This window comes from Aptenodytes forsteri, unplaced genomic scaffold (genome assembly GCF_000699145.1).
Source record: "Aptenodytes forsteri isolate BGI_AS27 unplaced genomic scaffold, ASM69914v1 Scaffold155, whole genome shotgun sequence".
In the NCBI taxonomy this organism is placed as follows: domain Eukaryota; kingdom Metazoa; phylum Chordata; class Aves; order Sphenisciformes; family Spheniscidae; genus Aptenodytes; species Aptenodytes forsteri.
In genome coordinates, this window is record NW_008794446.1 from 5426207 (window position 1) to 5443078 (window position 16872).

The 16872-nt window shown below is 40.2% G+C and overlaps 1 protein-coding gene across 1 annotated transcript in view; it reads left to right on the plus strand.

Annotated features, from left to right (window-relative positions):
- The window catches only part of LOC103907998, a 45707-nt gene extending 32803 nt beyond the window's left edge, over window positions 1-12904 (plus strand). The window contains exons 6-10 of the mRNA XM_009290272.2: window positions 1311-3124; window positions 5389-5474; window positions 6180-6225; window positions 7175-7367; window positions 12752-12904. Of these exons, the coding sequence (XP_009288547.2) occupies window positions 1311-3124; window positions 5389-5474; window positions 6180-6225; window positions 7175-7335 (2107 nt within the window). The 3' untranslated portion in view covers window positions 7336-7367; window positions 12752-12904. The remainder of the gene's footprint in view (window positions 1-1310; window positions 3125-5388; window positions 5475-6179; window positions 6226-7174; window positions 7368-12751) is intronic.
- The last annotated feature ends 3968 nt before the right edge of the window (window positions 12905-16872 follow it).

The window sequence follows — 16872 nt, forward strand, 5'->3', positions numbered from 1 at the left end:
CTTTAATCAACTTCCCCCTTTTTTTTTTTTTTTTTTTTTTTTTTTTTTTTAAGTTCTCTCTTAAGAATTTCAGAATACAGCACTTAAAACAGTTTGTTACATATGAGACCATTCCAATAACTAATTTTACCCTATAATTCTTCCAGCTACTGCTTTGTTTGCTTTAGTGTGTTGTGTGAAGTACCATCCTGAACAAAGAGCTTAAGAATTTCAGAATACAGCACTTAAAACAGTTTGTTACATATGATTCCCGGAAAATAACTAATTTTACCCTATAATTCTTCCAGCTACTGCTTTGTTTGCTTTAGTGTGTTGTGTGAAGTACCATCCTGAACAAAGAGTTACAGAAAAGCGAAGAATTACATAAAAGGAGCAGATCCTCGATATGAAGATTTATCAGTCAAACTTAGCTTTGAAAATCTTATCTCTCTCTGAAGAGTTGCATAGGGAGAAGTTAGATTTCTGGACTAGGTTTTTCTCACGTGTGTTCATTTCAGGGTTAGCTGGCTGACGGGCTAACATCAAGATTTCAGAGAAGTCACTGTTAGAGCTGCTATCTGTTAAATTCAATGAGAAATGCAGACAAAAAAAATCAGATGTTCTGAAAAGAGCTACAAAATTAATTGTAAATAACTGCCTACAACTGTGTTAATTTTTCTGTAGTATATTATTTTGTTGCTAATAAAATATTAAATATTTTTTCCAAATACATATGCGTCCACACATAATATACTGAGCAGTAAATATCACAGTTGCTGTAGTCACTGTACCTTTACATTATTCAGATTTTTGGTTAGTATGTTTTGAATTTGAGTCCAGCTTATCTACGTATAGCCCATTTAATCTTAAGGGATGAAATTTTCTAACTACGTCCTCCACTTAGTACCTTTCTGCTCAGCATGACATTTAATGAAATTTCAGAATAGCAGTAGCTCTTTAGTATCTATTATTCAAACATCATTTAGAAAGACATCCAGAAACATGTTGTTTGGTCTTGCAATGATTTGTGATACTTTTTGTAAAACTAAGTTAATGAGATGGCAGCTATGTTTATTTAAATTGGTTTAAAATGTTCAAGATTTGTTCTGAATTGTAAGGTGTACATTTATTTAATCAGTAGAAGGTTTTATTTGAGATTATTTAGCAAAGCTGATGGTCTGTGTTTGATCATCATATTAACATAAAGTACCTATTCTTCAAATTGAACACCATGAATACAGTACCTATTTCAAATTGAACACCATGAATACATTATTACTGAAATTTATTTTTATTTTTATTTTACTTTTTTTTTTATTATTTTCACACAGGGAGACGTTTTTAAAGAAGAACCCTGGGCACCTGTTGACAAAAGCAAAGCAGAGGAAAAAGCGAAGAAGAAACAAAAAAATGAAAGGCAATCATACAGAAATGATGAAGAAGAAGTTAGGCAGAGCAGCTCATCATCCAGTTCCAGATGACCAGGACACATCAGAAAGTGAAGAGGATGATTCAGAAGAAGAAAACAGCAAATCATTGTGTACATTCAGTGAAGGTCCAGAGGATCCAGTAACAGTTTGTGAAGAGCAGCCTAATGGTGATGATGAAAGCCTAAAAGAAGCTGCAGTGGTTTCAAGAGAAACGTTTCCCGTTGCTGTGTCTGAGGTCTCAACGATGTTGAACAGTGCATTGAAAAATGAATTGCCTGTAGAAAGCGACAGTTCACTTCTGATAGATGTAAAACCTTTTTCTACTGAAGACCTAACCAAAAATGCATTTGATGATGAGGAAACAAATGAAAGGCACAAAGAAAATCTTTGCAGAAGCAGTTTCCTAAAAATAAGCAATGATAAAAATTCCATCCAGGAAACAGAAGGCATCTCTGGAGATTATAACACGCCACTGTTAAGCATGGAAAACAAACTTGGATCATATCAAATTACATGTGAACCTGACATGGAAGCTAAGCTGTTAAGTTTAAATGGTGAAGAAAAAGAAATCTCTCAGTGTTACAATTCAATCCCACGTGTTAACGTGCGTGATAATAACACGGAGGACAAAGGTGCATTAAAAGCAGAAGAGAATAGCTCCAATGCCTGGGCTTTTTTTTCAATTAGTTTACCTACTGAGGAATTGCAGCTGGACTTTGATACACAAGTTTCTCTCTCTTCTTGGTCTGAGGATAAATTTGTAAGTGAACAAAGACCCCCAAAAATAAGGAAACCTAAACAGACTCATATGAACAGTTCAACACAGCTAAATTGCTATCGGTCAAATGAAGGATTGGTAAAGGAAAACCATCAGGTAACAGTAACTGAGGAAGCTGGTCATATAATAAGCGATGGTCTATCGGCATCTCCAGCTGGTGAAGTGCACCTTGATTCCCTTGTGGAAGCCAGGGCCACCTTCGTGCAGTGTTCGAGTGAAGTAAATGTTCCAAGAAATGATGCTGCACCAATTACATCAAAGAGGAAAAGGTACAGAAGAATTGTCAACTTGGCACCGAAGTTTAATCTACCACGACAGATTGCTGGTAGTACAGAGGGAGGAAAGGAAGTCCCAAGAAAAGATGATGTTCCCCCAAAAAGTGTTTTAGAAGTGGAGCAAAAGAGTTTTCTAAGCAAGGACTGTGGAGAGGAATGTGAGCAGAACCGTGCATTGCAGGAATATTCTGCACCTTACAGTGGCACCGAGGCAACCTATTCCTTACCCACCCCGGATGCAGATGCTCTGTTACATGATACTTCTTACATTCATTCGGGACAATCTTCTCCTATGCCAAAATATTCCTGCAGGGTTTGTGTCGTTTCCAGGACGAAGGAGGAGCAAGCTAGAACTCTTAAGCAACAACAGGTAGTTGATAAAAAAGAGGGCGAGAGTGAACAAGTTTCTTCAGAGGTTACAAATAGCCAACCAGATATTTTGTCTTCTGTTAAAGTTGTTTCTGAATATCCAGAAGATTCTAGTATATTGACAAGCTGCGGTGAAAATGTGCACGAAGCAGATGACCCTGAGCCAGCAGAGGCCTCACAACATGAAGATAATCCAGATGTGAATAAGAAATATAGTTTTCTGGGACTTCCCTTATCATTAGGATTTGCTTTTCAACTTGTGCAGCTCTTTGGTTCTCCAGGTCTTCCACTGGGTAATACTCTTCTTACTACTGATATGTAAAAAACCAACCAAAAAAAAAAGAACCACAACACCCCCAAAACCCAAAACAAACAACCACCAGAATACCCCCCAAAAAACAAAACAAACAAAAAACCCCAAATCCCTATGATTAAATACTCAGGTTTATTTCAGCTACCAATTAATCAAATATTAATTCTATTGAAAGGAATCACTGCTGCTTTGGTCTTTTTTTTTTCCCTTTTTTTTTTTTTTTACCTAAAATTTTCACTAAATGAAAACATGGTACAAAATATGTGCTCTTATGTAAAGGTTGCATGTTTGGTTTTATATTCCACCTGCTTAATATAGTAGCATTCCTTTTTCTTTATTTAATAATTTTTTCATAGACCCTTATGTGGCTTAGATACTGTTGAAAAACTTTCCTAGAATCTAAGTTGAAAATCAAATTACAAGATGCATTTTCTGATAGTGCATACCTTTTTAATCATGCATGATTAAAAAGTGTCACAGTTGTATACTTGCCTTCCAGAGCTCCAATTGTCATATTTTTGTACTTTCAGTTTACTCATTTTGAGTTAGCGGTTAGAAGTATGATGATCAGTCCTTGAAGGAGTTGTGTGTGGCAACCATGATTTCCAAATTTACTGCAAGCTAACGTAATTGTACAGAGCTGTAGCCAGCAACAACTACAGACATTTGATTGGAAATCATCCTAGGACATGTTGCTGTGTACGTCCCTGCTGAGAGCCACATTCCCTGTGCATAAAGTTCTGCAACTTCTTTGGTCCAAATTTAGCCTGTAGAAAAACAGTAACTTTGACTTGGCCAACTAATAGGAGTAAAAAACACAGACCATTTTTTCAGCATGTAGACCTTTACACCTGTTTGTTTCAGTAGAATTTAAAGTTAAGCATGTATTTTAAGATGACAACTGAGGAGCGACTTATGTCTGTTTATCTGCCCAAACTGCCCTTTGGATTCTTTATTTTTATTGCAAAAGTTGATGGCAATGCTGCCTGCCAGAACAGCGATGCCAAACCACTGGCAGCATACTAGGCTTGGTACCAGTACATTTGGTGTGGTCCCCGGAGGACCTGCAGTGCTGCTGTATCTAAATCTGGCACCACACACCGAAGGATTTGCCATCTAGAGCTAAAAGAGAGCAGGGAAGTGCTGCTCGTGTCCTCAACTATTACATATAAAACATTCTTCTCCAAACTTGGTGAGTCTTCATACCTGTGATCTTAAATTTCACCATCTAAGAGGGAGTGGAGTTGGCCATGACTTGAAAACAGGGATCTGCTGGGCAAAAACAAGAACAGGCATTCAGAAACTCGACAGATTAGTGAACCAAATGTTGTTTTTCTCTGAGTCAGTAACAGATGAAATTCTCTGGTGTTTAGATGAGTTTCCTCTGGAAACAACCTTTAAGAAATACAAACCCACCCCAATATCTCTCTGAAGCCCTGCCAGCTTGTGATTGCTGTTTGGTGGGGTTTTCCGTCAAAATTGTGCATGCTGTCTGCAGAAGGTTGGCCACATTCTTATTTGACTGTAATTTTCCTACAACTTTAAAAATTCTTGTGCTTTTTTGTGGCCTATTGATAGGCTACTATTTATTCATGTACAGATTTAAGCTGTAGTATTTTACAACACTGGCAATTGCAGTCAATTTTTATGGAAAATATTTTGAGGGGGAAATTTTTCGTAAATAAATGTCTTTGGTTATTTATAAATTGAAGATTTAGTTGACTGAATTGCTTGTATGATTCTCATATAACCATAGAATATATTTTTAGACTGTTTTCCTACAAAGAATCTCTTTTCAGCTTCTTAAACTGCTAGAGTTAAAACATTTTAGAAAGTAATTTCTTTAGCGACATTGCACAAATTCCTACAATTAAGCATTTTTAAATTTTAAGTTTGTTACTTAAGTTGCATTTTGTTTAATTTATGGGCTGAAAACTTTCTGGTTTTCTTGTTTGTGCCTAGTTTCAGGGAAGTCTGTCGGGGAAATGAAAGTATGGTAGGAAAGCCTTTGCCTAGAAAAAAGAAACCAAAACCAAATCTCCTTCGGGCCCCTCCTCCCCCTCCTGTGCACTGGCCTTAGAGTCTAGAAAACCTAAATTCTGACTTTGCTGCTGCTCATCTAAATATCTGCTGATTTTAAAAAAGGTCTATATATATAATGTGTGCAAAAATTGTAATTCAGTGGTATATTTTGGCTGTGGAGAGATCTGAACACTCAACTGCAAAAAATATTTTCTTCTGCAGAGTCCTTGTTGCCAGATGATTATATAGTTCCTCTTGACTGGAAAGTTTCAAAGATGATCTATTTACTGTGGAAGACCTCTGTGGAGGTACGAACTTAGGGGATTTTGGAAGGCTTTCCAATATTCCAGGTGTAAAGAGGAATCCTTCAGTTCATAAGCAAGATGATGTCCTTTGCTCGTAAATTTGCTTTGTTTTTTTAATACCCACAATGAGGAGATGGATGTTTTATGTAGTCTTCTGAATATTTCCATAACCAGCTCCAGGCCATGGTAGGATTCAGGTTTTGAAAGATCAGCTTGAGAAATGTATACGAAGTAGTTGAAGGAGAAAAAAACCTGACCTTTTCCTTGATACTTGTGTTCTGATCTGGCCTGTGTTCTTTAAGTACAACCTACCATCATCTAGTTGTTTTCCGTCTTACGGTTTTCTCCCATCATCTGAGCAAATTTCATCTTCCGCTAACAGTAGCTTCTTCACAGCTACTTCTACAAAGAGTTGCAGCAGAGAAGTTATTCTGAGTGACTGATGGCAACTTAATTCTCCTCGTCTAGTTAGAAAGTGTTACCTTACAAATTACTTTTTTGCTACTTCCCACTGTGGCTGTTGCTTTGCGAAGGTTTGTTTTTAAGGAGCACTGTAGTAGTGTCTGGTACTGGAAATGAGGAAAATACTGTAAATACAATGAAATAGTAACTATAAAATAGAGCATGGACCTTGTTCTTTCCCAAAATATGAAAATCTCTTGTCACATACTTTCTTTTTTTTCTCTGGACTATTATTATCTGTTTTAGGAGAAACAAAAAACAAATGGATTGCCGAATGGAAATGCCTTGGCTGGTAAGTGTATTCTGTGATACAAAAACTGTATAAAATATTTCTTGTTCAGAAGAGAAAATAGTTAATGCTGAAGTGCGTTGAAGGTTTTCAGCACAAATGAGTGATAATGCTCCTCTTCGTGCAAAAGCACTAGGATGTGATAAATGAATTTGTGCTTCTGTTGATTGTGTACATAGTATGGCAGAGCTACGGTTGCTGTGAATCATCACTTTGTATTTCCTGATGCAAGTGCTGAAATTCTTTGCCTTTTAAAGTTTCCCATATTGAATTAATCCAATGCTTAGCTCAAGTTTACCCGATTCCAGATCGGAAGGACATTTATCATGAAAAAGTCTTTCTTTAGACTTTATTTCTCTGAAAAGTTGAGCGTCTTCAACTTAATGAAACTTATTGGTCACTAAAGATTGCCAGCATACTAATAGGTCAGGCTCTGGAGCAGCAAGAGGTATCGGTCCATGGGAAGCTCTGGATTTCTGCATGCGTTAATTCCTGCCCTGTGTAGGTTATGGGATAAAGTTGCTGGTTGTCTTTTTCCATGATTTCCATATTAATGTAGTATAATTTCGCAAGTTGCATAATATGAGATAACAAATACACAATAGTAGCTCCCTGGAAGCTGATAGGATTTGAAAATAGGAAAATTTCTCTCTGAAATAGGAGAGAAGTTTCTCCTTTTTAAAAAAGAGAAAAGGACGCTCTAGGAGAGCTAAGAGGAAGCATAAGAGTAGCTATATGCACTCACTCACTCACTCTTTCCCTGTCAAAGACAAATCTGAAAAACAATTTATTTTGTAGTTTGTTTAGGAGGCAAAATCAGGAGTATTTTGATTAAATGAAAGCTTGTTCTAGAAATACTCTATTCTGAGCTAATATAAATGACAGACTATATAAGATAATTTGATCATTTCAGGTGGTTTTGGCTGCAGTTTGTAACTTGTTTATTTTTTAGATGATAGTATTAATTTTGAAGATCTAAATAAAAATGTCCAAGAGAACCAAGACTCTTCTGAAACACTTCCAGAAATGGAGCTGTTTCAAGGGGTGAGAGAGGAGAACATCATGACCTATGCTAGTGCTGGCTGTCTGGATGCTGAGTTTCATCAGTCATGATTGACCATCTTAAGTTCTGCATGAAGGAAAAGGTAATCGCACTTGTGAATGTGTTTCATTCTCAGCATAAGAAAGACACGGACCTGTTGGAGCGGGTCCAGAAGAGGGCCATGAAAGTGGTCAGGGGGATGGAACACCTCTCCTACGAGGAAAGGCTGAGAGAGTTGGGGTTGTTCAGCCTGGAGAAGAGAAGGCTTCAGGGAGACCTTCTTGCAGCCTATCAGTACTTAAAGGGGGCTTATAAAAAAGATGGCGGCAAATTTTTTAGCAGGGCCTGTTGCGACAGGAGAAGGGGGAATGGCTTTAAACTAAAGGGGGGTAGATTTAGACTAGATATAAGGAAGACATTTTTTACGCTGAGGGTGGTGAAGCACTGGCACAGGTTGCCCAGAGAGGCGGGGGGTGCCCCATCCCTGGCAACATTCAAGGTCAGGTTGGACGGGGCTCTGAGCAACCTGATCTAGTTGAAGATGTCCCTGCTCACTGCAGGGGGGGTTGGACTAGATGACCTTCAGAGGTCACTTCCAACCCAAACTATTCTATGATTCTATGATTCTTGTATGATATTTGACCAAACACCTAAAGAACATTGTTTGTTGTAATTTTTAAGGTGCACTTAGTATTACCCAACTAACTTGATTTTTTTCTTCACGTTAGGGATGAGGGTTGTTGTTTTTTAATCCTGAGTTGGGAAAAGAGAAGGGCAGCATTTTGTTATTATTTGTTATTAAAGCCATATTATTTTTTCAAAAAAAATTCTAAAACCTGCCTGATGAAGTGAAAGCGGTAGTCTAGGATGCCGAAGAGCTGGACTTTATTCCCAGTTTAATTACTGCAGTGATGTGTAGTGAGTCATGTCATCTCAGTACTGTTTTCCTCATCTCTTCAGCATGGAGAGCGATGCTGTGTTAAGGGTCTAATTATGAAGAGCATTGTCTGAACAATAAAACAACATTTCACTAAGTTATGAAAACATGTGGCAGTTCTGCTTTTCAGTAGAGCATCAGCAGCAGGAGGTCGCAATAGGACTCCATATATTGAAGTGTTAATTTTTCATGAACGTTTTCATTTGGTATGACAAAGTGTGCTATTGAGTATTAGAAAGTACTCTATCGTGTTCATGCTTATCTTGTGAATTTTTGAACCCTTTCGTAACTTGGCAAAGTTTCTTCAGTTTGTTTATGAGAGATATTTTAGGTAGAGTATGATAAGAAGGAAGGACTTTTGAATCCAGCTGGAAAACACTAGCTTAACTTCCATATCATTTTCCATCAGTTGTTCTTTCCAAAGTGGAAAATGCATTAATCTGTAGTTTTAAAATAAGGAAACTGAGGTACATAGAATAACTTGCACCATGGGCAAATTGAGCCAGAAAAAAAATTCCAGATCCTGAGGCTTAAATTGTTCCCAACCAGACCTCACAGGACCGCTGGAATATCATCCACGTGGGGTCTGGCCAGGGGTCTGTGTCACCCGGCATCCTGTGCCTGACGTGAGCACGAGTCGATGGCTGGAGGAGGAGTCAAAGAGGTAGACATACGCTGTGCTGGGACAGTTATAAATGCAGAAGTTGATGTTTTAGAAGGTTTCTTAATTTTCACAGTGGAGGTTCATGACAGAAGCAAAGTAGTTGAATAGTTTGGGTTGGAATTGAAACCTCTTGAATGGGGGTTGATTTGATTATATGCATTTTTATAGCATTGATGACAAAAATGACGTTGCAGGTCATTTGCCGATTAGCCTGTACCAACTACCGATGTAGGAAGGTGAGGGGAATCTCTCTGAACCACATAGTACAGACAGCACTGATCTCACAAGGTGCTGTCAGCACAGATTATTAATAAAATCAAGAACATCTGGTAGCAGTATTGTCCTCTTACATAATCAAATACTAAAATATTTGGTAAGCAATAAGCAAAATAAAAAAATATTTTCACCAAATACTTAGCCCTATGTCAGCCACAAATTTTCATAAGTTACTTATTTATAATATTGCAAATGTGAACACTCCACAGGCAAGATTTTTGCTTATGATACTGACTGGCCGTCTCAGTGTGGATTTGTAACCTAAGCTACAACCCAGAAATGTCCAGGTTTATTGATTAAAATGTTTTTATGCTAAAGAAAAACTTGGAGAGCTCTGCTCTCTTCCTCGAAAAAACTGTGATTAACCTGGAAATATTTTTTTTTTTCTTTGCATACGTCAAGAAAGGAAAGACATATGTTAGCAGAGTGTTCTGCCTTATTGTCGATACCTTTATCTGGTTGCTGAATCCAACAAACTGTTTTTTTCTGTTAGATTTACACCCTTTGTCTCTCTGCCATACTACTCCCAGAATTGTTTCAGCCTTCCTCTTCTGCTTGTCGTGAGCGCAGCAGAAGCCATCCACAGCCCTGCGCGTTTGTGAGCCAGCCACTGACTGCTGGTCTGAAACAAAACATCATTAAATCCCAGTTTGTAACGTGCTCTTGCAGTCTAATACTCTACTGTGCTGGCTTATGTTAGTTCTAGGGAATATAGAATTAAAGCAATGCGTACTGTGCCATGAAAGAAGACTGCCAATCAGTGTTTGGTTTTAAAAAAAATAAAAAAAAAGGCATTGCGCGCTCTGCGCAGAAGGACTTGGTCACGAAGATCTGTGCTGAGGTGGCATGGTTAAGTTGGAGGTCCCTGCTGGCAGATGAAACTTATGTAACGGTTGATTGCCCTGGTCCTGGCCGCATGGTCCCATCCTCCTTGCAGCAGCTTCGGTGCTCAGCAAAGCCTTTGACTTGGGAATGCGAAGCTGGTTAGGGCTTTGTATTGGGAGGAGGAGGGAAGTCAGTCGGGGATTTTTGTGGTTTTTTTGTTTTGGTTTTTTTTAGTTCAACATCTGAAACGAGTCAGGGAAAGTCCCGATGGCTGTTGGTGGGAGAGGAGGAGACACCAGAGGTCGGATGGGTTTAGGCTGCTCTGGAGCTGCAGTCTGCTGCCTCGGGCCGAGCCGGTGTGATGGCTCGCCGCTGGCAAAAGCGGGAAGTGCCCTTCCTCCCAGCCCTGCTCCAGTTATCAGCTCCGGCACTCGCTGGCTGACATAAAGGCTATAATTTAACTTGCTATAACTCCATAGCAAACAAACGGATAGTTTTCTGGTGGGCTAGCGAATTTAGATAAGCTTGCGTAAGGTCCAACTCAGTGCCGAAGCTGGGGCCAGGGAGCAGATGGGGCTGTGCTGGTGCAGACGCGAGGGGGAGGACGAGAGGGGCTTCCTGCCTGGGTGGCAGTCAGCTCTGATACCAGGGGGCCACATATTGTGCAACCATACCTTCAGATGAAAGGCTGCTTTTAAGCTTATACAAATGTTAGGATGTCAAATTTTTTTTTAAAAAGTATGTGAAAAGCAAAAAGCATCTCTTAGGGTTTTCAGTCGACTCGTGCTCCCTGTCAGGCACAGGATACTGGGTAACAGACCCCTGGCCAGACCCCACATGGGTATTCTAGCGGTCCTGTGAGGTCTGGATGTGTAAGCCCTGTAAAAGGCAGGTTGAGTTTTTCTGGTCAATGGTGCCACTGATTTTGAGGGATAAGGTCATCTTTCCTCACCACAAAATCATTCTTTTCCGTTGCTGATTAAAGCAGACTTGCCAAGAATGATGTCCTGGAGTGGTTGTAAAACTGCTAAAGTGAACAACTATAAATGTTGAAATGAATTTGATTTCATCAAATATCAGGGGAAAAAAAAAGTAAGAAAACTGAGGCATTCCTACTGAAAGCTTTTTAAATCATAGAAAATAAATGGACAGCTAATACGATAATTTCAGTCTCTTTAGATTTGAGAGTAAACTAAGCAATACTGGCCAAGTGCAACTTTATCTGTTAGCTTCATGCTTCTGTATTCATGTTGTGAAAGGGTGTTTTTATTCAAATGGAAGAGTGAGCAGTGGTGGTGTTCCTCTGTGAAAACACAGGGTTAATCTCAAGTTGTTGCGAAAGCTTCTTATTGCAGCATTGGCAGCACATCATTATTTGTTGTGGAGGTTAAGCAAGAGATCCCAAACTAAAAAATGCTGAGATCAGTGAAAACAGCATTGTTTCAGTGCCTAGAAGTTCTCCTTAGACCAGGACTCCTGAGTGCCAGATGCTTTGCAAATGTAGAACAAGATGACAAAACCCAGTGTCGGTTTAAGTATTTATCTGCAGGACTACTGCAAAATAAAAGCTGGCATGTCTGGTTTTGAAGCGTAGCCGTCACTTTGCAGTAACTCCCTGCAGGAACACTTCCTCTGCGACAGCCCTGTAGGGTCATGGTTTTGAGGAGACAAATCTCTTGATGACATGCATTATCGCTCCTCCTTTCCCTGGCTGTGCTATTCCTGTCGCTTCCCTTTGCTGGATGCAACGCTTCCGCAGCCAGAGAGCGAGGCAGTCCAGCTCTATCATCCAATGCATGAAGACGTCCAAAAAGTTTTCAGTCTGGACCATTGAGCTGAAACAAATTGTCCTAGAGCCATGCGATCAGCAGGACACGGGCAAAGGAGCAGGAACATATCTGGGACAGGCAGGACCATCTTTTGGCTAGCGTGAAAAAAAAAAATCTAAAAGATACAAAGCAAACCAAAGCAGCCTTCCAGTAGCGCCACAGAAAGTATCATCCCATGGCCAAACCTCTTCCAGTTGCTACTTTGATACGATAATTAAAAAAAAAAAATTTCTCTATCCTTTGACATTTAACCACTAATTTTAAACAAAAAGAAGCAAGAAAAAATTGTACAGAATTATGACCAGAAAACCTCACCTGCCTTTTACAGTGCTTACCAGGAAAACCTGGCCTAAAATTTACTTAAGCAGAGAGTATAATTACCAGGGGGAATAAGAGCTGCCCAGAACAGTGTTTCTGGAGCTCTCAGAAAAGAGTAACCATCAGGTTGTGCTGGTGCCTCACATGAACTCTGTAACTTGGAGGCCAGTGGGGTCCTGAGTGAATGTAACAGGGGGAAAAATTCGCAACATAACAAAACAATGACGAGATGTAGCTATGCTATAGTAGTATGGGTTGAATGGCTATTCATTATATAGTGTTTGTGACGTGTAGGGGAAAAAAATTTCCCCTGTGTTACTCTTCTCCTTATTTTTCAGCTTTGAGATTGCTAGGTCCTTACTGTCTCTAGTTTTGACATCCAAGTTTTCTTCTCTTCCTTTTCCATTCTCCTTGCATTTTTTATTTTTCCTTTGCTTTCCATCATCTGCTTCCTCTCCATTCTTTTTAACTTTTTAAAGGAATAACCAACAGCTGAGTATGAGAAAGACAGACACTTTTAAAAATATCAGACAGGTGAACTCTTCTCGATCTGAGGGTTGGATTTGCAACCATTAAAGCCTTTCTACAGTCTGTGCTGTTGTGGTATTTCAGCAGAATCTCTTATTTTTTTATTTCAGAAACTTCTCACTTTGATTCCACCATGGAAGGACTTCAGCTGGCCACCAATGATTTGAAACCTGAGGAATAACCTGGAAGAAAGTAACCACTGTAGATTTTTGGTGTGAATCTTCGGCCATCTTTCCCCCCACAGCCCCCCAATATCAGCCTCTCTGTCCACGTAATAAAAATCAAAATTGAGATAACTGTTGGTGTGGCAAAAGGTCACTTTCTGAAGCCGTTTGGGATTTATACCTTCTCAGTACATCCTCGAGTGTGGTACAAAGAGATTGAGAGCGGAGACCAGTAAGCAGAAAGGAGGTGTCTGTCGGCATGAGGTGTGAGCTTCAGGCTCTGGTATTTAATTCACTTGTATCAGGATGCCAGATGTTGCCACATGACCTGGCAGTGCTGCCTACCTGCAGGGCAAAGTGCCTGTTTTTCTGTTGTTAATTAGGTGTCTTACCCTACTTCTGCCTGCTCTTACCTTTCATCCTGTCACTCATAATCACATCCCAATCTCTTTACAATGTCAAGTGGAATAAGTCTTCATCAGTCGCTCCTATTCTTTCATCCAGAGATGCACAACTTACCTTGTTTTCTCCTGAAACCAGGCTTAATGCTTCCCTCTGACTAGACTCGTTGGGGACTATAGAAATAAGGAGAAAATTTCACTATAGACCTGATTCAAACACACTGGAGGAAAGATGCATATGGTTTGTAGTAGACTAATAAGACCTATAACTAACATTGGTAATCAGTGGTTTGATGTTTCTGTTAGTGGTATTCCTTTTTCCATTTTTTACTTAAAATTCTTATGATGTGAGGAGAAATTTAAGCTAAGAGCAGTTGTTTCCTTTTTTTCCTTTTTTCCTTTTTTTTTTTTTTTTAATATTGGGGTTTTCCTTCAAAATTAAGTATGATGTTTATTCCTCAACTAGAACAGTAACCTTACCGGTAACAACTCCATTACTGAGGAAATTATCCCAGCAACACAAGTGGAGTGTTGATTTCCTGGGGGAGACGAGCAGCAGAAATTAATAAAATCTTAACAGTAAAAATCTAAAATTTTGCTCATATAAATGTCTATGTAAGGCCCACAGAGGTATCAGAAAAGTGGGAAATATTTACATATGTAGAGTGAGCTAAATTACATAGGTGATGAATTTCATCCCATGTTTTTAAAACACAATTTCATGGTTTTTTTTTCCTAAGGCGTGATTGGATTAATCTATGTTCTTTTTTCTGTGGAGGCTGTAAACAGGGCAAGGCTTCTCCACCACCTCTCTGTTGCTTTTCTGGAGAAGCACAAAACTACCCTGATGTATTTCTGTGGTCCATAAAATGTGACATGTTCTGTGCATCTGTCTTCAAAGTGGTGCTTGTGGTGCCTGGGAATGGAGTGCTGTGGGTAGACCCCGTTCCTGATGCCGAGGTGGCTGGCACTTTCACCTGCAGAAGGACATGAGTGTAACCACGAACCGGAGGAGGGAAGCAGAAGAAAGCAGGAGGTGTGGTCTCATGGACGAGAAAGTGAAGGGGTTGGGGGCAGAAGGGTCGTGAAGGATCGCTATTTATGAGAAAAATCAGGAGTGCTTGCTGAAATAGCAAGTAACAAAGGTGAGACAGGCAATAGAGAATGGAGGGAGGTGAAAGGACAAATCAAAAGACACCTAATTAACTTAATAATTAAGGAGAAAATTAGAAAGAGCAACCTTTGTCAATTATGGGATACTGTCACACATAAGGCTGGAAATTTCGTAGTGAGAGGGAGTGACAGAAAAGACAACTATCACCTCGCTTATGGTGAAAAGGGTGAGAAAAGGTCAATGAGAAGAGGAGAAGCAAGGAAGCTTAGGTTGTGTGTACTTGTCAGAAGCAATGCTTCCCACTTCCACAGCTTCCAGATCCGGAATATTTATCCGTTTATTCATTCATCTCCCCTTCTCATCTTTCCCTGCACCCTTTTCGTTGTGTATCAGCTGAAGAGCCAGTACCTGACCGCAGTCATGCTGAAGCTCCACCGTGGTCTAAATTGCTGGTGTGTCCCCACTCTCCACTCAGACAAATACTGCGTGTACGTGTAAGCAGTTAAAGATGTATGTATTTCTAAATTAATGTTGTACCATTGGCAAAAGTTACTGGCTGCACTTTTTTCATGCATTTCTCATGAACATGTGTGACTTTTTCCTTTTCCTTGGTTGGAAACGTGTTGCTCTTCTGCCAGCAGAACGTTATGCAAAATGTAATGGCAAGGAGGAAGGTAATTCATGCTGGCCATAACCACAGCTTCGGGCTTACCTGAGGTACCAGTGGCAAGAGAAAAGTTAGTCTGATTTCAAGAAAATGCCACTCAAGGGTTAATATTTTCTTCCTACTTTTAGTTATTGAGAGAGAAATTTGAATGCCTATATTTTCTGTTACTGAATACTGACCTTCCAGAATGCTTAAAATAAAAATAGTTTTCAAAATCTCACAGTATTCTTGTATGGGCAAAAGGTGTTTCATCTTTTAGTAGGGTGTTGCCAGTTTACTGTAAAGTAAACAGTTTACAGTAAAGTGTACTTTAAAAAAAAAAGGTATTTTTGAATTTCAAAGTTTATGTATCTTATTTCATGCCACTTTTTCCCCTGCTTGATTCATCTTGGCCAGCAGGAGCAGGGAAGTGATCGTGCCCCTGTACTCGGCCCTGGTGAGGCCGCACCTCAAATACTGTGTTCAGTTTTGGGCCCCTCACTACAAGAAGGACGTGGAGGTGCTGGAGCATGTCCAGAGAAGGGCAACGAGGCTGGTGAGGGGTCTGGAGAACAAGTCTTATGAGGAGTGGCTGAGGGAACTGGGACTGTTTAGCCTGGAGAAGAGGAGGCTGAGGGGAGACCTCATCGCTCTCTACAACTACCTGAAAGGAGGTTGTAGCGAGGTGGGTGTCGGTCTCTTCTCCCAAGTAACAAGTGATAGGACAAGAGGAAATGGCCTCAAGTTGCGCCAGGGGAGGTTTAGATTGGACGTGAGGAAAAATTTCTTTACTGAAAGAGTGGTTAAACGTTGGAACAGGCTGCCCAGGGAAGTGGTTGAGTCCCCATCCCTGGAGGTATTTAAAAGACGTGTAGATGAGGCGCTTAGGGAGATGGTTTAGTGGGCATGGTGGTGTTGGGTTGACGGTTGGACTCGATGATCTTAGAGGTCTTTTCCAACCTTAATGATTCTATGATTCTATCTAGCGTTGGTGTGCCATGTTCCAGGGAGCTAAGCTTTCTCATGGCATGTGAGCATTCTCCTTAGCACTGTTGGCAAACTCTTAAACCAAAAGCTGCAGTGGTGTAGTTCATTGGCGGCGTGTCCCTGCAGCATACCTGGGACTGGCTTCTAACCAAGCTGGGTTTGATACTGTGTACGGCTCTGAGAGGGGAGAGTGTGATACCACACCAGCTCTTTTTGGTTTAATTTCTTTCTTTGGCTTGCGTGGTGATCAAGTTGAAGCAGGTCGGGTTTTCTGCAGGGGAAATAAATCTTGTTAAACTTCCTACAGTTTCTCATGTGATAATACGTTTGAAAAAAGTAAAGTTGATGTAGTGAGTGTGATGCACAGGGTCATTCGTGCAGTGCAGGGCAGTTATTTAGCTGCATCTGCTTTGAATCTTTGTCTGCTGTTTTGTTTTGGTTTGGGTTTGTTTTGGTTTTTTTTTCCGGGGGGAGGTTGACTCCAATAGCTCCATCACTGTCAAAAAAAGAAAAAAGAAAAAAAAAAGTTAAACCCGCTCAGTCCGTATCTGGGGTGCTGTAGATAGCTCCACTCCTCTGAAGTGAGTTGGCGATTCCCTTTCTGGGATGCCCTGTAGCTCACAGTACATATGGGCACCACGTGGGGCCGAGTATTTTCGGCACTGGCTTGTGTTCTCCTATCTTTGCGAATTTGGAGATTAATCTTGATTTTAAATAATTAAAGATGATCTCTTGGGCTACTGCTCCGGGAAGAAAGCTAGTGCCGTAACTGAACGGTTGTGCTGTGTGAGCCGCCGATGTCCGTCCTTTCCTGCGTATTTCTCTTTAAGGCCGCTTTCAGTTTCACAGGGGAAAAGTCTCGGAAACAAACGCGAGTTGCCGCCCGCTCCCCCGTCCATGCACGCTGCCCAGCAGTTAA